The 20,568-nt window shown below is 39.8% G+C and overlaps 1 protein-coding gene across 14 annotated transcripts in view; it reads right to left on the reverse strand.

Annotated features, from left to right (window-relative positions):
- The window catches only part of ZRANB3 (zinc finger RANBP2-type containing 3), a 368,239-nt gene that overhangs the window by 146,112 nt on the left and 201,559 nt on the right, over window positions 1-20,568 (reverse strand). For all 14 annotated transcript variants that reach the window (XM_055380837.2, XM_055380841.2, XM_055380840.2 and 11 more), the window contains 2 exons: window positions 5,372-5,543; window positions 3,520-3,636 (listed from right to left, as the gene is read on the reverse strand). In XM_055380837.2, coding sequence (XP_055236812.1) covers window positions 3,520-3,636; window positions 5,372-5,543 — 289 coding nt within the window. The remainder of the gene's footprint in view (window positions 1-3,519; window positions 3,637-5,371; window positions 5,544-20,568) is intronic.

The raw sequence follows: 20,568 nt of genomic DNA on the forward strand, positions 1-20,568 counted from the left end.
ATCGAAAAGGAATACAGTAGGGTAAACACTATATAATTTCAAGGCTTATTTATTTATTTATTTTTTGGAGACGGACTCTTGCTCTGTTGCCCAGGTTGGAGTGCAGTGTCGTGATCTCGGCTCACTGCAACCTCCACCTCCTGGGTTCAAGTGATTCTCCTGTCTCAGCCTCCCAAGTAGCTGGGATTACAGGTGTGCACCACCACGCCCAGCTAATTTTTGTATTTTTAGTAGAGATGGGGTTTTGCCATGTTGGTCAGGCTGGTCTCAAACTCCTGACCTCAAGTGATCCACCCGCCTCGGCCTCCCAAAGTGCTGGGATTACAGGCATGAGCCACCGTGCCTGGCCTTCAAGACTTATTATAAAGCTACAGTAATCAAGCCATTGTAGTATAAGGCTGATGAATAGACCAATGAATGAGAATAGAGTTCAGAAACAGACCTACACATACATTGCCAATTGATTTTTGATGAAGGTGCCAAGGAAATTTAAGGAGGGCAAAATAGTCTTCTGTGTTCTGATGAGTGTTGTAACAACTGAAAATCCATATGTAAAATGACAAACCAAAACAAAAATAAAAAAATCAGAACCGCTACCTTTATTTTGTAGCATATAAAAGAATTATATGCTACAAAAATAATAGTTTATAGACCTACATCTAAGTCATCTATCACTTAGCTATGGGATATGTTCTCAGAAATGCATTGTTAAGGGAATGCTGTCATTGTGAGAACATCACAGAGTGTACTTACACAAACCTATATGGTATATGTATTTTTATTTATATATATATTTTTCATATGAAAAACCAAAGGACCTAGCATCATTACTGAATACCAATTATTTCTCCTACTTGATCTGCAATGCAATGTCAAGTGTCATTTATTATGTTTCTATATATGCTCCATTACAATCTTATGAGACCAGCGTTGTATATGTGCTGTTTTGTTGACTGAAATTTGATTAAGTAGCACATGACTGATAACCTAAAGCTATGGCATTTTTAGAAGAAAATATAAGAGGGTATCTTTGTGAACTTAGATTAGGCAAAAATTTCTTAGGACTCAAAATACAAAAAAAAAAAAAAAAAGGAAGAAAAAATTGATATACTAGATTGTTTCCAAATTTAAAACTTCTGTTCTCTGAAAGACAATGTTAATAAAATAGAAATCAAATCCATAGACTTGGAGGACATATTTGTAAAAGATATATATATTACAGAACTTGTTTCCAAAATAAAGAGTTCTTATTACCCCATATAAATATGGACTCAATATGAACAGATACTTCACAAAAGAAAATGAATAGACAAAAGGCACCATAAAACATGCTCAACACCATCAGTCATCGGGAAAAGAAAAATTAAAAGCACGATGAGATGCCACTGCATACCGACAATAACGGCTAAAATGAAAAAGATGGCAATACCTAGTGCTGACAAAGATATCAAATGGAACTCTCATACAATGTCAGTAGAAATGCAAAATAATATAGCTACTTTGAAAAACAATTTGGCAGTTTTTTTATCAAGTTAAATCTATACTTTTATAACTCACCAGTTCCATTTCCAAGTATTTGCTCAAGGAAAATGAAAATATATGACTATACAAAGGCCTGTACATGAATGATTATTCCACTTTGACTTACAATAGTCTAAAACAGAAATATTCCAAATGTCCATTAATAGGTGAAGGAATAAAAAAAAAACAATTTTAGGGGCCAGATGAGGTAGCTCACACCTATAACCCCAGCGCTTTGGGAGGCTGAGGCAGAAGGATCCCTAGAGCCCAGGCGTTCGAAACTGCAGTGAGCTATGATTGTGGCACTGCACTTTAGCCTGGGTGACAGAGCAAGACTCTGTCTCTCAAAAAAATTTTTTTTAAAGTTTTGTTCCCATACATTGGAGGATGTAAGGAAAGCAATAAAAAGGAAAAGTAATAACATATACAACAACCTGAATCAATCTCAAAACCTTTATGCTAAGTGAAAGCAGCCAGACACAAGGCTACATGCTATTGTTCCATTTTTGTGACATTCTGGAAAGTGTAAAACTATAGTGACAGAAAGCATATCTGCTGTTGCCAAGGTATAGTGATGGGTGGAGGGGAAATGCTACAAAGGTACATGAGGGAACTTTTTGGCATGACAGGAATATCTCTATTTTCATGGTACTGATGGTTACCCAACTATACACATTTGTCAAGCCTCATCCAACCATACATTTTATTTTATTTTATTTTATTTTAGAGACAGAGTCTTGCTCTGTTGCCAAAGCTGGAGTGCAGTGGCACAATCATAGCTCACTGTAGCCCAGATCTTCTGAGCTAAGCGATCCTCCCTCCTCAGCTTCCCAAGTAACTAGGATGACATGTGCACTACCATGTCTGGACCAACTATACATTTTAAAAGGATAAATTTCACTTTATGTAAATATACCTCAACAATCCTCATCTTAAAAAATTATGTTACAAAAAAAATCTCAGAATCAAGAGGGGTGACACTCGTCAGTATTTACAGGTTCTACCATGGTGGTAAAAACAACTACCACAAATATATGATAAGTTTACTTGACAGTTACACTAATTTTACTAAATTCTAAAATCCTATATTTTTCACTTTTAGACAAACAGAATGTGAGCAAAATTACCTCTGTAGGGTACTGAACATGGAATATCAAAGGAAGATGACTGACAAGTAAAAAAAGATTATTTGCAGTAATAATGTAGTAAAACCATGGGAATACTAATAATAAAGATGAATATAGTTCGGGCACGGTGGCTTACACCTGTAATCCCAGCAGTTTGGAAAGCCAAGGTGGGTGGATCACTTGAGGTCAGGAGTTCAAGACCAGCCTGGCCAACATGATGGACCCTGTCTCTACTAAAAGTATTAAAAAAAAATTTGCCAGGTATGTAGGCACGTGCCTGGAATCCCAGCTACTTGGGAGGCTGAGGAAGGAGAATTGCTTGAACCCAGGAGGTGGAGGTTGCAGTGAGCTGAGATTGAGCCACTGCACACCAGCCTGGGCAAAAGAGTAAGATTCCGTCTTTAAAAAAAAGAAAAGAAAAGAAAAAAATGAATATATATATAATTTAAATGAGAAAGTATAACGTATAGTATCCTCCCGCATCAAAATATACCTGTATATTGGAAAAGATAAATATATGGTTGGATACAGCATTACTGTTTACTTTGAGTATGTCTGAATTTTTCCATAAAAAAGAGTTAAACAGGCTGGGCATGTTGGCATGTGCCTGTAGTCCTGGCTACTTGGGAGACTGAGGCAGGAGAATGGCTTGAACCTAGGAGGTGGAGGCTGCAGTGAGCCGAGATCACGCCACTGCACTCTAGCCAGTGTGACAGAGTGAGGCTCCCAACTCAAAAAAAAAAAAAAAAAAAAGAGTTAAACAATAGCAAAGAAATTCTGCAATATATAAATAACTTGCTTAATTAAAAACAGTAAAAGACATTGAATAATATGTATGAAGACAAATACATGATGGCCCAGCAAAGAGTACCTTGGCAATAGCAGTTTGTTTAAACATGCGAGTTATCAACCCCATGACTGTCTCCATGGCACCTGAATTTGGAGTTCTCATTATTTTTTCCCACTCTTCGAAGCTGGTATTCAATTCCTATGTGGGAAAAAATAACATTGTTTATGAATATAGCATAACAAACAGAACAAATTAATGCAATCATGAATCATGTCCTACTTTTTTTCCTTTTCTCTATAGAAAGATACAAAAAGAAAATTCCCAAAGATTCCAACATGTTCATTTAAAAACATCAATGCAGAGGTAGGTCAGTCACATTTTCAAAATTATAGAAACCAATGATAAGCTGTGGGTGAAACAAAGCCCTTTGCTAACAGCATAAATCAAACAATTATAATTTCTTCTTTTTTTTTGAGACAGAGTCTCGCTCTTGTTGCCCAGGCTGGAGTGCAATCGTGCAATCTCGGCTCACCGCAACCTCCGCCTCCCGGGTTCAAGCGATTCTCCTGCCTTAGCCTCCCAAGTAGCTTGGATTACAGGCATGCGCCACCACATCCAGCTAATTTTGTAATTTTAGTAGAGACAGGGTTTCTCCATATTGGTTAGGCTGGTCTCGAACTCCTAACCTCAGGTGATCTGCCCACCTCAACCTCCCAAAGTGCTGGGACTACAGGCGTGAGCCACTGCACCCTGGCCTATAACTTCTTAAGAAGATACATTCTGTAAAGTGAACATAAGAAACATAAGAAAGCAGAGTAGTAAAAATGTATAAAGCAGCTAAGTACTTTTGTAAAAAGATGTGGTTTGATTTAAATAAAGATGGGGAATATTAAATAAAATTAATATTAAGTACAAATATAATCATATGTTGATTCCATTTTATTTTTCTAATACTAATAGATAAGAAAATCAGATTGTTCTTATTTTAGAAGTAACATATTGCTCAATGTTTATAAAATGCTTATAAGCTTTCAAGATAACAATGAAAAACTCTGTTAATAAAGTCATTTTCAGATTTGCAGAAATTTCAGAGAATATATAAGCACTGCATTCTCCAAAAGTAAACATGGATAAGGATTAAGTAAGGATTAGTAAACTGGTTTTCTGATATACTGAATTTCACGTCTTACAACATGATCACAGAGTTTTAGAATTTCAAGAATAGGGCTGCATGAAGTTATTCTAGAAGAGAGTTATTCATACTTTAAAAAGAAATTCTAGAGCAAGGAACACAATTTCCCTTGCTAATTATTGGGTTTCACACCTTCTATTTAGAATTCTTTTTTTTTTTTTTTTTTTGAGATGGAGTCTCGCTCTGTTGCCCAGGCTGGAGTGCAATGGCGCGATCTCGGCTCACTGCAACCTCTGCCTCCTGGGTTCAAGCTGATTCTCGTGCCTCAGCCTCCCGAGTAGCTGGGATTACGGGCACTCGCCACCACACTCAACTAATTTTTGTATTTTTAGTAGAGACGAGTTTTCACCATGTTGGCCAGCTGGTCTCAAACTCCTGACTTCAGGTGATCTGCCCACCTCAGTCTCCCAAAGTGCTGGGTTACAGGTATGAGCCACTGTGCCTGGCCAATATTTAGAATTCTTAATACTACATCTCTGTTGCAATTGAAGTTCTTTTTTCAGCAAAAATACTTTTTTTTTAAACCACTAGGTTACCATATCTTTTCATGTATCTGATGAATAAAATTGAATTCTTCCTGCTTTCTTGCTGAAATACAAAACCAATGTATAGGCTCTATTAATTAAACCTATTTTAAGAAAGCAAACCTTTCCTTCTGTGAAATATGAAATATGTATAATCTTTAATAGTATAATTCAAAATTATTTAAAGTAAGACTTTAAGTCAAGCAACGGTTCTCACCTTGGCAGCTGCTGATGGAAGATCAAATGGAATACGCTGTCTGACTTTAGGGGGTAGCTGGGTTAAAACTTCAGTCTTTAATCTTCTAATCATTATGTCACTTAATAGCTGGTGAAGTTCATTAAGATTTGATGCCCCTCTACAATCCCACTGAGGTCTTTTACCAAAATATCTGTTAAAATGAAGACAAAACATGTAGCAAAATTGAATGCTGGAGTTAAGAAAATAATTTATCCAATGTGTTCTTCCTTTTAATGATAAGGAGCCATGACACTGTTTTCATTGATATTTCTGAATGAATATTAGTTTCAAAAAGCTCAGCCTGAAAAACAGTAATGAATAAGATTTGACACTGCTTTAAACTAGAGAAGATGTTAGTGTCTAAGCATACTGTTTACACTGAGTTAATGCAAGGCTGTGATGAACTGATGACTGTGAATTGCACTAGGTCACTGTTTGTAAATGGGGGTGTTATTGGCATTTTGAGTGGGCTCACACATGGTGGTGTTTTAGCAGATCTAACCATAAAGTAGGCATGAACTGCCAGTGCATCAGCCAGTCATTATAATAACCAAAACCACCCAGAACATTTTCTGTGCCCTCTAGGAGGAGATATTATCTCCAATAGGGCTGTTAAAGCATAGCAGATTGATTACATGGTGGTCTCTTCTTCCTTTGAAATACTTCTTCCTTTCTAACCCTTTCCTGGATTGACAGCAAAGGGATAAAATAAAAGAACACAAAATTACTATGAAAGAGAGAATGAGAGGAGACATCAGAGAATAAGTGCTTTGAAGAAATATTTAGAAGGCATAATGCAGATAGAAAAGTGGTAACTGACTTGGCAAAAGAAAGGAAGCGATAGCTTAAACTGCAAAAGACAAGTTATTCTCTAGACCTTTCAGAAAATTAGAAGCTCAAAGCACCAAGTACTGTGAACAAATGTTAAGAGAAGGGTTGAAATCTAGTGGATCAATTGAACTTACACATTAGGACAATTGATCCAATAACATATCCCTATCAATGTGACAACCAAAATACCAGCCCATAAAATTCCCAATCATCTCCTAGGGGTCCATACTACGCACTACTGAAAACAGCTGTTAGAGAATAATTAACAAATAAAAAATTCCTGTTAGGTTGGATTATGATTACTAATATTAATAATTTAAGTAACTATCATTTTACTGGATAAAAAATACTGGGTGTATTTTAGCACAAATAGGTGTCAATTTGAGAAATGTGGAACTCGTTAACATTAGCTTTTTAAAAAATAAATATTAAACATAAACAATACACACAATATTAAAAAGATATACTTGTAGCTGGGCACGGTGGCTCACGCCTGTAATCCCAGCACTTTGGGACGCCAAGGCGAGCAGATCACGAGGTGAAGAGATCGAGACCATCCTAGCCAAAATAGTGAGACCCTGTCTCTGCTAAAAATACAAAATTTAGCCAGGCATGGTGGTGTGCGCCTGTAGTCCCAGCTACTCAAGAGGCTGAGGCAGGAGAATCGCTTGAACCCGGGAAGCAGAGGTTGCAGTGAGCCGAGATCGTGCCACTGCACTCCAGCCTGGTGACAGAGCGAGAGTCCGTCTCGAGAAAAAAAAAAAAAAAAAAAAAAAAATATATATATATATATACTTGCATGTAGAGTCAATTACATAACTATAGTGAATGAATGGAATCTACTGTATGATAAAATTATACACATACCATTTAGTTGTCATCAATAAGAAATTTACTTGTTTAAAAAATCTAAGTGCTGTCACTATATAAAAATTTTTAACGGATTTGCTTATAATTGTTATAAACTGAATTGCTGAAACTTGTTCATTAAAATTTTTTGACTTCCTTTAATGCATCATGTCCCCATATTTATATTAAAAATTCACACGCTAATAAAAATGGGAAAATACTTGCCAATACCTGTTCTGCACCTATTTTTCCATTCATACACTTAGGTATATTTTGATCACATGGTCACAAAAAAAATCTAACATTCAGAACTACCAATATTGGGAAGAAGTTGGTAAGTGGTGGTTTTTGTTTTATTTTGTTGAAAATGCAGTGTTTGCCATTAAAATGGATTCTTAAGCACACTCTCCACTTACATGAGACATTGTACAGGTGTGCAGTATGCTAGCTGGAGGCCTTTTGGTATGACTGCTACATGCTGGGAAAGACAACACACAAGTGTCTTCAAACAGGCTAACCACATAGGCCACACTTGCCTCCTGCAGAGTACCAACAGCTGTACTCCCAAAATGCAGATCTGTTTTGAAGTCTGAGCAATCTATTTTCAGTGTGTCATAGTGCCAGGACCTGGTCTGTAACAGTGAGGTTTCCTCACTGCTCCAGGGGAGGGTACACTATTGAGAGAAGTTTCAGCTAGTTGCCTCCTGGGTCTTATGCCACTAGTTGATCCTAAGCGCCATATGTCTGGTATGAACCATGGTTCAGAGGAATTATTTCTTGTTACCCACTCTCCCCACCCACATCTCTTTCATCTAGAGCTTCGAATGCTAGTGGTGGCGTTTGTTCTAAAGGGTGGTGACAATACCACATTTGCCAAAACCCCAGCCTCATGTTTAGGGTGCAAAGGGGAAATAAGAGGGATTAGGGAGGACTAGAAGAGGTGCCACCTGTAAACCTTTAGTCTCTTTAAATTTGCTGAATTTGAAGAATTTGCCCAACATCTCACGGATGGTAATAGTGGTGCTGAGATTTGAACTTGGGCAGTCTGACTCCAAAGTCTTGCTTTACTAAAAGCCAACTTTTACCTAATAATATAAAAATTATATTAAATATATTTCTTGGGATTATTTTCCTATGCTATTTACACACTATTGTGTGTGTGTGTGTGTGTGTGTATTGGGGGCAGCTACACAAAAGCAGGAGATTCTGGGACTAGGAAACATTCCTAACTTTAGGTTTTGGCCTTTATTTTTCTTAATTCTCAATTCCTACATATATAAAATGGGAAGATCCACTGTTTGGGGGATGGTTGAATAAACTGTGGGGCATGCCAACTATGGATTATTAAGCAACTATTCATAAGAATCACTTAGATCTTTATGTAAGGGGTAAGATGAATGTCGAAGATATATGTTAAATGATAAATGCAAGTCTCAGAGTAATATGTTGGGTATGAAGGATTATGTATGTGTGTAGCTGTGTGTACATATGTATGTCTATATAATAATGGAAACAGTTCCAGAAGAATACACATCAAGATATGATACATTGCTTACCTTCGGGGTCATAGTTAAAGAGACCGAAAAGTTTACGTGAAAAACTGGTGTTTTGTTACCCCATTTTGTTTTCACTTTGTCTATCTGAAAGTTTACAATAAGCAAATAATGCTTTTGTAATTAAAATTCAATGATGTAAAAAGAATCTTTTTATTTTATTTTATTTTTATTGATCATTCTTGGAGTTTCTCGCAGAGGGGGATTTGGCAGGGTCATAGGACAATAGTGGAGGGAAGGTCAGCAGATAAACAAGTGAACAAAGTTCTCTGGTTTTCCTAGGCAGAGGACCCTGCGGCCTTCCGCAGTGTTTGTGTCCCTGGGTACTTGAGATTAGGGAGTGGTGATGATTCTTAACGAGCATGCTGCCTTCAAGCATCTGTTTAACAAAGCACATCTTGCACCGCCCTTAATCCATTTAACCCTGAGTGGACACAGCACATGTTTCAGAGAGCACAGGGTTGGGGGTAAAAGGTCACCGATCAACAGGATCCCAAGGCAGAAGAATTTTTCTTAGTACAGAACAAAATGAAAAGTCTCCCATGTCTACTTCTTTCTACACAGACACGGCAACCATCCGATTTCTCAATCTTTTCCCCACCTTTCTCCCCTTTCCATTCCGCAAAACCGCCATTGTCATCCCGGCCCGTTCTCAATGAGCTGTTGGGTACACCTCCCAGACGGGGTGGCGGCCGGGCAGAGGGGCTCCTCACATCCCAGTAGGGGCGGCCGGGCAGAGGCGCCCCTCACCTTCCGGACGGGGTGGCTGGCCGGGCAGGGGGCTGACCCCCACCACCTCCCTCCCAGACGGGGCGGCTGGCCGGGCAGAGGGGCTCGTCACTTCCCAGTAGGGGCGGCCGGGCAGAGGCGCCCCTCACCTCCCGGACGGGGCGGCTGGCCGGGCGGGGGGCCGACCCCCCACCTCCCTCCCGGACGGGGCGGCTGGCCGGGTGGGAGACTGACCCCTCCACCTCCCTCCCGGAGGGGGCGGCTGGCTGGGCAGAGGGGCCCCTCATTTCCCAGTAGCGGCAGCCAGGCAGAGGCGCCCCTCACCTCCCGGATGGGGCGGCTGGCCGGGCGGGAGGCTGACCCCACCACCTCCCTCCCGGAAGGGGCGGCTGGCCGGGCGGGGGGTTGACCCCCGCACCTCCCTCCCGGATGGGGCGGCTGGCTGGGTGGGGGGCTGACCCCCCCACCTCCCTCCCGGACGGGGCGGCTGGCCAGGCAGAGGGGCTCCTCACTTCCCAGTAGGGGCGGCTGGGCAGAGGCGCTCCTCACCTCCCGGACAGGGTGGCTGGCCGGGCGGGGGGCTGACCCCCCCACCTCCCTCCTGGATGGGGCGGCTGGCCTGGTGGGGGCTGACCCCCACCTCCCTCCCGGATGGGGTGGCTGCCGGGCGGAGACGCTCCTCACTTCCCAGACGGGGTGGCTGCCAGGCGGAGGGGCTCCTCACTTCTCAGACGGGGCGGTTGCCAGGCGGAGGGTCTCCTCACTTCTCAGACAGGGCAGCCGGGCAGAGACGCTCCTCACCTCCCAGACGGGGTCGCGGCCGGGCAGAGGCGCTCCTCACATCCCAGATGGGGTGGCGGGGCAGAGGTGCTCCCCACATCTCAGACGATAGGCGGCCGGGCAGAGACGCTCCTCAGTTCCTAGATGGGATGGCGGCTGGGAAGAGGCGCTCCTCACTTCCTAGATGAGATGGCGGCCGGGCAGAGACGCTCCTCACTTTCCAGACTGGGCAGCCAGGCAGAGGGGCTCCTCACCTCCCAGACGATGGGCGGCCAGGCAGAGACGCTCCTCACTTCCCAGACGGGGTGGCGGCCGGGCAGAGGCTGCAATCTCGGCACTTTGGGAGGCCAAGGCAGGTGGCTGGGAGGTGGAGGTTGTAGCAAGCCACGATCACGCCACTACACTCCAGCCTGGGCACCATTGAGCACTGAGTGAACCAGACTCCGTCTGCAATCCCGGCACCTCGGGAGGCCGAGGCTGGTGGATCACTAGCGGTTAGGAGCTGGAGACCAGCCTGGCCAACACAGTGAAACCCCGTCTCCACCAAAAAAGTACGAAAACCAGTCAGGCATGGCGGCGCACGCCTGTAATCGCAGGCACTCGGCAGGCTGAGGCAGGAGAATCAGGCAGGGAGGTTGCAGTGAGCCGAGATGGCAGCAGTACAGTCCAGCTTCAGCTGGGCATCAGAGGGAGACCGTGGAAAGAGAGGGAGAGGGAGACCGTGGGGAGAGGGAGACCGTGGGGAGAGGGAGAGGGAGAGGGAGAGGGAGTAAAAAGAATCTTAAAAAAAAAATACCTTCAATAGCTCCCACTTCATAGCATTGGTCTCCAAAGTGTGGGGATGGGTAGACTCCAGAGGCGTTCAAGTCAACCCACTGAGGGGCAGAAGGAACTTCCTCTACATAGTGTATTCTTATCTCAGCTTTCTAAATTAGCTTCTCTTTCATGTAAGTTTTAAAATATAGATAATGCTTAGAATAGTAACATGAATATAATTCATGCATTGGCAGTATGCTAAAAAACAATGCTTTAAAATGGGGTGTATACAGAGTTGAGAAGACGGGCAAGTGCCTAGCAGGCATGGGCACAACTTGACTGACAGAATTGGCCAGTAAAGATACAATGAGCCCTTTTTAGAGTTAGACACTTTTGTTACTTAAACAGAATTACGAATAAAAAGTGAAGTACAAATATGAGTCTATAATGAAAAAAACACAAGTTACACAAAACAAAAAATTTATAAATGCTTACAGATGTTCCTAAATCCAGAAAAATGACACTTTTTAATTAACCGCTTACCACATCTACAATGTTTTTTCAACATTGTCCACTGCTTACGCTTTGACTGCCTCTTCAGGTGACAATAACTTTGTAATATTTGAGAAATAGGATACTTCAGTCTTTACTCAAGCATGGATGATCGAATTTTGTTGTTTATTAATGATAATTTTTTAAAGTTTATTTCAAGTTTATAACTTACTGTCATACTCCGTGTGTGTACATATATTTCTAATTATAATCAAATTTGAAAAAATCTCTATCAAATTTCTGTCAAATATAATCTATAAGAATTGAAAGAATTATTCGCAGATTATCCTCTGGCTCTCTACATTTCAACCTTGCTTCTCTTCCAGTACTCACATGTTCCCAGCATCTGGCACCATAAGACACGTTCGCACTGCAATATGTCCACTCACTCATTACCAGAATTATTTCTGGAAGCCATTCCTATATTAGGTTGGCTAGCAATAACCTAACTAAATACATAAATATAACCCACTAAATCCAAACCAAACATACCGCTAATATAATTTCTTAGCCTGATCCCAACAACACTTGGTGATAACTCCACCATCACAAAACACAAGGAAAAATATGAGAAGAGGAAGATGTGCTGAAAAGAGATCTTTTAATATATTGAAAGTGTCTACTTCTATAAATTTGACAGGGACATATGATCCTGTGAAAAGTGCCAAAACTCCCTCCTAGGGTCTTGAAATGGCCTAAAAAGTGAGTGATTCTTTTTTTCCCCCCAAGAGATGGGTTCTCACTATGTTGCCCAGGCTAGAATACAGTGGCCATTCACAGGCACAACCATAGTGCACTGCAGCCTCGATCTCCTGGGCTCAATGATTATCCTGCTTCAGCGACCTCAGTAGCTGGGACTACAGGCACATGCCACCAGGCCAAGCTAAAAGTGAAAGATTCTGAAGATTAAGGTCCATAGTTGCATGGGAAGGAAAGAAAATTATCAAACAAATTTGTAAATGCATTATCAAAGAGGTAAAGTGCACAGAACAAAGAGAAAAGGTGTAAATGAGTAAGAAAAATATGTTTAAGGACAAAGTATAAGCAGTATGCTTTGGGGGTAGGTTTAAAACAAAAGGATACTTAATTCCTAACAAACTAAAATTAGCAACAACCAAAAAATTGTAAATGTCCCTAAAGACATTATGAAACATGAACTTTCTTTTGAGCTTAGAATAATTATTTTCTCATTCAGTTTTACAGAGTAAGTAAAAATTCATTTACCCTTTTCTAAATTGAAAGAATAAACACACACCTTTTAATCTCCTTTTGATCATATATAATTTTAAAAAGGCATTTCCCAGTAGCATTTAACATTAGCTTATGATGATGAAACAGGAAGTTTATGGCCAAGAACATATATGCTTATCTGTGTTCATGAACAAAAACACATACACATGCAGAGTTAACTTTTGACTTTGGAAATCACCCTCTGATTTTTTAAAGTTAGGTTCTCTTGTGCCTCTTGTAGCAATCCTTTCCTCTCATCCTTGGCTCCTGGCAACCATTAATCTGTTTTTTGCCTTAGTAGTTCTGCACATTCTGGAATGTTATGTAATATAAATAGAATTATGCAGTAAGTAGCCTTTTAAATCTTATTTCTTTCACTTAGCATATTGCATTTGAAAGTTATATATGTTATTGGGTATATTAATGGTTCATTGCTTTTTATTGTCAAGTAATACATTCCAATGTATGGCTATATCACAATTTCTGCAATCACATTAGTTGAAGGACATCTGGATTATTCCAGTTATAGGTGATTATAAATAAAGCTACTATAAACAGCTGCATACAGATTTCTGAGTGAACATATGTTTTCATTTATCTTTACTAAATACCCAGCAGTAGGATTTCTGATTTGTATTGTCAGTGTATGCCATAATGTTTCCAAAGTGGTTGAACATTTTGCATTCCCAGCAGCAATGTAAGCAATGTAATTCCCAGCAGAAAGTTCCAGTTGTTCGGTAACCTTGCCACCATTCTAATGCACATGTACTGGCACCTCACTGTGATTTTAACTCACATTTCTCTAACAACTAAGGTCTTGGGCATTTTTTCATGTGCTTATTTGACTTCTGTATATCGCCTTAGGTCAAGCACCTTTCTAAATCTTTTAACTGTTTTTAAAATTATTTTGTTTTCTTATTACTGAGTTTTGGGATTTTTTTTTTTTTTTGAGACAGAGTCCCACTCTGTCGCCCAAACTGGAGAGCAGTGGCATGATCTCAGTTCACTGCAATCTCCACCTGCCAGGTTCAAGCGATTCTCCTGCCTCAGCCTCCTGAGTAGCTAGGACTACAGGTGTGTGCCACCATGCCGGGCTAATTTTTGTATATTTTTATTCAGTAGAGATGGGGTTTTGCCATGCTGGCCAGGGTGGTCTCGAACTCCTGACTTCAGGTGATCTGCCCACCTTGCCTCCCAAAGTGCTGGGATTACAGGTGTGAGCCACCCTGCCTAGCTGAGAATTTTTAATATATTATAAAAATTCCTTTTGTGTACTTATAAATTTATATATTCCTTTATCAAATATGTAGTTTACAATTTTCTCTCCAAGTTTATGGCTTGTCTATTCACCTCTTAACAGTGTTGGGGAGAGACATTTTAAGTTCTGATGAGGTGAAATTCATCACTTTTGTCTTTTATCGTTCATGAAGTTTGTGCCCCATCTAAAAAAATCCTTACCTAACCCAAAGTCCCAAATATACAATCCATTTATCATTAAATTTTGCATATTGTGTAAGATATGGTTTGGGTTTCTTCTTCTTTTCACATATGGATGTCCAATTGTTCCAAGAGCGTGTGTTGAAAAGACTAGCTTTTCTCCAGTGAATTGTCTTGCATATTGTCAAAAATCAATTGATCACATATATGGGTCTATTTCTAGATTCTATATGTTCCAGTGATTTACATGTGTCTCCTGATGGACGACTGTAAAGAAAAATAGTGTGAATCTTATTCTTTTCTTCTTTTTCAAAGTTCTTTTAAAAAAGGAACTTTGCCTTTGCATATAAATTTTAGATTTAAAATGTCAATTTCTACAAAATATTGGGTTTGATTGTTATTGCACAGAATCCACTGAACAATTTGAGGGAAACTGCCATTTAAAAAATATTGAGGCCAGGCACGGTGGCTCATGCCTGTAATCCCAACACTTTGGGAGGTCAAAGTGGGAGAATTGCTGGAGGCCAGGAGTTGGAGACCAGCCTGGGCAACATAGCAAGACCCAATCTCTATAAAAAATGAAAAACAATTAGCTGAGTGTGGTGTTGTGCTCCTGTAGTCCTCCCTACTTGGGAGGCTGAGAGAGGAGGATTGCTTGAGCCCAGGAGGTTGAGGCTACAGTAAGCTATGATTGTGCTACTGCACTTCAGCTTGGGTGACCAAGCAAGATCATGTCTCTTAAAAAATTTTTTGTTGACCAGGCGCAGTGGCTTACGCCTGTAATCTTAGCACTTTGGGAGGCCAAGGCAGGTGGATCACCTGAGGTCAGGAGTGTAAGACCAGCCTGGATAACATGGCGAAACCCCGTCCCTACTAAAAATACAAAAATTAGCTATGAGTGGTGGCGGGCACCTGTAATCCCAGCTACTTGGGAGGCTGAGACATGAGAATTGTTTGAACCTGGGAGGCACAGGTTGCAGTGAGCCAAGATCGTGCCACTGCACTCCAGCCTGGGCAACAAACTCTGTCTCAAAAAAAAAAATTTGTTTTTTTTTAGTCTCCCTGTCCACAAACATGGTATACCACTCCATTCATTTAGGTCTTCTTTTATTTTTCATTAGTGTTTTGCAGGTCTTGTAAGTTTAACTTTATAAACAATTATAAACAAATTATCAAACTGTTTTCCAAAATGGTTGTAGTATTTTGCTCTCCAACCACATAAGTTTAACAATGAAACAGTTTGACACATGATAGAATTGGGGGAAAATTTACGACACTCTGTTCTTATATCAAATAATAGTGCCTTGCAAATGTAACAGAATGTTTAGTTCTGGTTTATCATCCAAGAAGAATATTATAGACTAGACAAGATTTAGAAAGGGGACACAATCTAATTGTTAACATAACAGAGGGAGATAATGGAGTGTGGAAGTTAGAGAAGGATACATTGAAAAACTGAAATTATTCAGAGTGAAATGATGATGACAGATTACAAATAGAATTGACAAAGAACAGCCCAGATAAACAGAACACAAACTTGCTCACTAAATACTGAACTATCAAAGTGCTCTGAAAGTGGAATAAAGGTATCATCATGAAAAGAGTAGAATGTAAATTACAAAGTAATTGGAGATCATCCCATCTGTCAAAAGAGGGACAATTTGATGATCAATAAGGATTATAAATAAAATTGATTCAAAAAAAACATGAGTTAAAAACTCTCAAATACTCAATGAACTAGAATTAGAAAGGGTCTTTCCTCACCTTGATTTTTTCTCTTTTTTTTTGAGATGGAGTCTTGCTCTGTCACCCAGGCTGGAGTGCAGTGGTTTGATCTCGGCTCACTGCAACCTCTGCCTCCTGGGTCCAAGTGATTCTCCTGTCACAGCCTCCTGAGCAGCTGAGATTACAGGCATGCACCAGCCACCCCCAGCTAATTTTTATATTTTTAGTACAGATGGGGTTTTGCCATGTTGGCCAGGCTGGTCTCGAACTCCTGACCTCAGGTGATCCGCCCACCTCGGCCTCCCAAAGTGCTGGGATTATAGGCATGAGCCACTGTGTCTGGCCCTCATCTTGATTTTTTTTTTATTATTATACTTTAAGTTCTAGGGTACATGTGCACAACGTGGAGGTTTGTTACATATGTATACAAGTGCCATGTTGGTGTGCTGCACCCATTAACTCATCATTTAACATTAGGTATATCTCCTAATGCTATCCCTCCCCCCTCCCCTCACTCCACAACAGGCCCCCATGTGTGATGTCCCCTTTCCTGTGTCCAAGTGCTCTCACTGTTCAATTCCCACCTATGAGTGGGAATATGCGATGTTTGGTTTTTTGTTCTTGCGATACTTTGCTGAGAATGATGGTTTCCAGCTTCATCCATGTCCCTACAAAGGACATGAACTCATCATTTTTTATGGCTGCACAGTATTCCATGGTGTACATGCGCCACATTTTCTTAATCCAGTCTATCATTGTTGGACATTTGGGTTGGCTCCAGGTCTTTGCTATTGTGAATAGTGCCGCAATAAACATACGCGTGCATGTGTCTTTATAGCAGCATTATTTATAATCCTTTGGGTATAATCCTTTGACCCAGTAATGGGATTGCTGGGTCAGATGGTATTTCTAGTTCTAGATCCTTGAGGAATCGTCACACTGTCTTCCATAACGGTTGAAACAGTTTACAGTCCCACCAACAGTGTAAAAGTGTTCCTATTTCTCCACATCCTCTCCAGCACCTGTTGTTTCCTGACTTTTTAATGATCGGCCATTCTAACTGGTGTGAGATGGTATCTCATTGTGGTTTTTATTTGCATTTCTCTGATGAGCAGTGATGATGAGCATTTTTTCATGTGTCTGTTGGCTGCAAAAATGTCTTCTTTTGAGAAGTGTCTTTTCATACCCTTTGCCCACTTGTTGATGCGGTTGTTTGTTTTTTTCTTGTAAATTTGTTTAAAATGTAAGACTTGTACCCTGAAAGCTACACAACATTGTACGATTTCTTTTTTAATTAAATAAATGGAAAGACATTACTGTTCATGAATTTGAAAACTTACTACTATAAAGATGCTAAACTCCCAAAGTTAATCTACAGATTCAATGCAATCTGTATCAAAATTCCAGCTGACTTCTTTGCTGAAGTTGACAAGCTGATACAGAAATTTACATAAAAATGCAAGTGACACAGAATAGCCAAAACAACCTTGAAAAAGAACAAAGTTGAAGGACTTAAACTTGCCAACTTTGAAAATAAAGAGCACTGGACACCACTGTAAGTTGCTAACAAAACAACTTATTACATTGAAAATTAATAAATGAGAAGGAAAAAATTTATCCTGCCTTTCTTAAGCAAACTGAACCAGTGAATGTCCACATAATAAATTATGATGAGGTTTTATTTTAAAGAGGCATGCCAACTATTTTTTTTTTTTGAGATGGAGTCTCCAGGCTGGAGTGCAGTGGCGAAATCTCGGCTCACTGCAAGCTCCGCCTCCCAGGTTCACACCATTCTCCTGCCTCAGCCTGTAGCTGCGACTACAGGTGGCTGCCACCATGCCTGGCTAATTTTGTTTTTGTATTTTTAGTAGAGATGGGGTTTCACCATGTTAGCCAGGACGGTCTTGATCTCCTGACCTCATGATTCACCCACCTCAGCCTCCAAAAGTGCTGGGATTATGGGTGTAAGCCACAGCACCCGGCCATGAGGCATGCCAACTATTAAATGAAGAAAGTGTGTTAGAATATCACCATTCTGCAATGTCCAAAGGCTTAATAATGTACTGAACATTCACAGCTGCTAACATCATAAAAAGAGAGGCTTTAGATATCTCCTAACAGAATAAAACATCACTACAAAGGAGAATTGTCTCCAAATATTAGAAGTTTCTAGATCTAAATATGAACATGGAAATACAGAGGACAAAGGAACATGTTAAACAACACCATGAGGATGCAGGCAGCAGAATCTAGATTACAAAAACAAGTTAGATTCTTCCACAGTGGAAAAATAAATAAATAAAACAAGGAAATAAAAGAGAAACCCAAGACTTCAGTGACATCTATCATTTGCTGTATGTGAGCCTTATTTGGGTACTGATCTATACAAACTACAGGGAAAAAACTAAAAAGAACCCCAAAAAACAGTAAAATTATGTATTCACAAAACAACTGGAAATTTCAACCTTTACTTCATTTTTTATAACATAAAAAGTGCATTTTAATTATGTAAAATTAAATATGTTTTATGTGTGTGTGCATGTTTGTGCTTTTCCATAGGTTACTGGGGTACAGGTGGTCTCTGGTTACATGAATAAGTTCTTTAGTGGTGATTTGTGAAATTTTGGTGCACCCATCACCCAACCATTTACTGCATTTTTAATGCAATCAAGGGATTTAATGCAATTAATTTTAATTTTTAAGGTATAATAATGGTATTATAAGTAATTACTTTTTAAATGGGGATTAAAATTTATAATTTTTTTTTAAATTTTACTTTTAGTTCTGGGATACATGTGCAGAATGTGCAGGTTTGTTACATAGGTAAACGTGTGCCATGGTGGTTTGCTGCACCTATTAACCCATGACTTAGGTATTAAGTCCCACATAATTATTTTTAAGAACAGTCCCGGCCAGGCATGCTGGATCATGCCTGTAATCCCAGCACTTTGGGAGGCTGAGGCGGGCAGATCATGAGGTCAGGAGATTGGGACCATCCTGGCCAACACAGTGAAACCCCGTCTCTAATAAAATACAAAAAATTAGCCAGGCGTGGTGGTGCACACCTGTAGTCCCAGCTATTCAGGAGGCTGAGGCAGGGGAATTGCTTGAACCTGGGAGGCAGAGGGTGCAGTGAGCAGAGATCACGCCACTGCACTCCAACCTTGCAACAGAACAAGACTCTATCTCAAAAAAAAAAAAAAGAACAGTCCTTCCTTACTCTTTAGAGACATATGTGAAACATTTTATATATAAAATACAATCTCTAGGATTTCCTTCAAAATAATATGGAGTAGAAGAGGTAGATGGGAGCATAGCAAAAATAAAACTGGTCATGAGATAATCATTGTTGAAGCTGGGTAATAAGTACATGGGGGGTTCATTATACTATAGGATGTACTTTTGTATATCTTAATTTTTTCCATAATAAAATATTTAAAATATCAGGGAATAAACTAAGAAATAAAAGTCATGAAATCCAGGAATGTGAGGATCCAACAGAGCAGAATGGCCCAACGAAATTCAGGGTGACAGCTTTCTGCCATGCCTAAAGAAAAATCAGTTTAGATTGGAGCATAACAGAAGGCTGTGGGAGGAAAATCTCCAGGAAAACGAAAAAAGATTATTTTATGTGCTTATAAGACATGTTGGAAGTTGACAGATTGGTTGGAGTCTTTCAGTGAAAAAGCAGCAATAGCTATATAGAAAACCAAACAGATGGGAAAAAAATGAATTATAAGGTAAACAAAAAGTTGACCAAGAAAGGAACAGTCAACTGCTTGATTTAGTAGAGAATAATATTAATTTATTTAGTCCACTAATTTAATATACTTAGTCAATAATATAAAACCAGACACTGAATTACCAAATAATTCAAATACTGGAAGGAGAACAGAAGAAAAGGGGTGTCAAAGGGTGTTTATCCTCTTGTTTTTTCACTGTTTAGTTATGTGATTTGACAAGTTACTTAACCGTTCCAAATACAGCTTAACCTTTCCAAATACAGCTTCCTCATCTATAAAATGGACATACTATCATCTGCCTTGTAGGATTGTTAAAGGAATTAAAGATAATACATCTAAAACACATGGCATAGTATCATATATAAAATATAATCATATAGCCAATAAAAATTATGTATTTTAGTTACTGATATCAAAAAATGTCCTAAGATAGTATTAAGTGATAAAGACATATTACAGAAAAGTGTGTACAATATGATCTTATTTATATAAAATTGCTTATCTATCAATTCATCCTTCTTTATGTACTTAAGTAGAGAAGCTGTCCAGAGGGAAAGTTATGAAAGCACTTCAGTTGACTTTTAATTTTTTTTTTTAGTTAAAGCCGATTATTATTATTATTATTATACTTTAAGTTCTAGGGTACATGTGCACAACGTGCAGGTTTGTTACACAGGTTTACATGTGCCATGTTGGTTTGCTGCACCCATCAACTCGTCATTTATATTAGGTATTTCACCTAATGCTATCCCTCCCCCAGGCCCCCACCCCCCAACAGGCCCCCATGTGTGATGTTCCCTGCCCTATGTCCAAGCATTCTCACTGTTCAATTCCCACATAAGAGTGAGAACACGTGGTGTTTGGTTTTCTGTCCTTGTGATAGTTTGAGAATGATGGTTTCCAGTTTCATCCACGTCGCTGCAAAGGACATGAACTCATCCTTTTTTATGGCTGCACAGCATTCCATGGTGTATATGTACCACATTTTCTT

The sequence above is a fragment of the Gorilla gorilla genome, chromosome 11, assembly GCF_029281585.2.
Source record: "Gorilla gorilla gorilla isolate KB3781 chromosome 11, NHGRI_mGorGor1-v2.1_pri, whole genome shotgun sequence".
Lineage (NCBI taxonomy): Eukaryota > Metazoa > Chordata > Mammalia > Primates > Hominidae > Gorilla > Gorilla gorilla.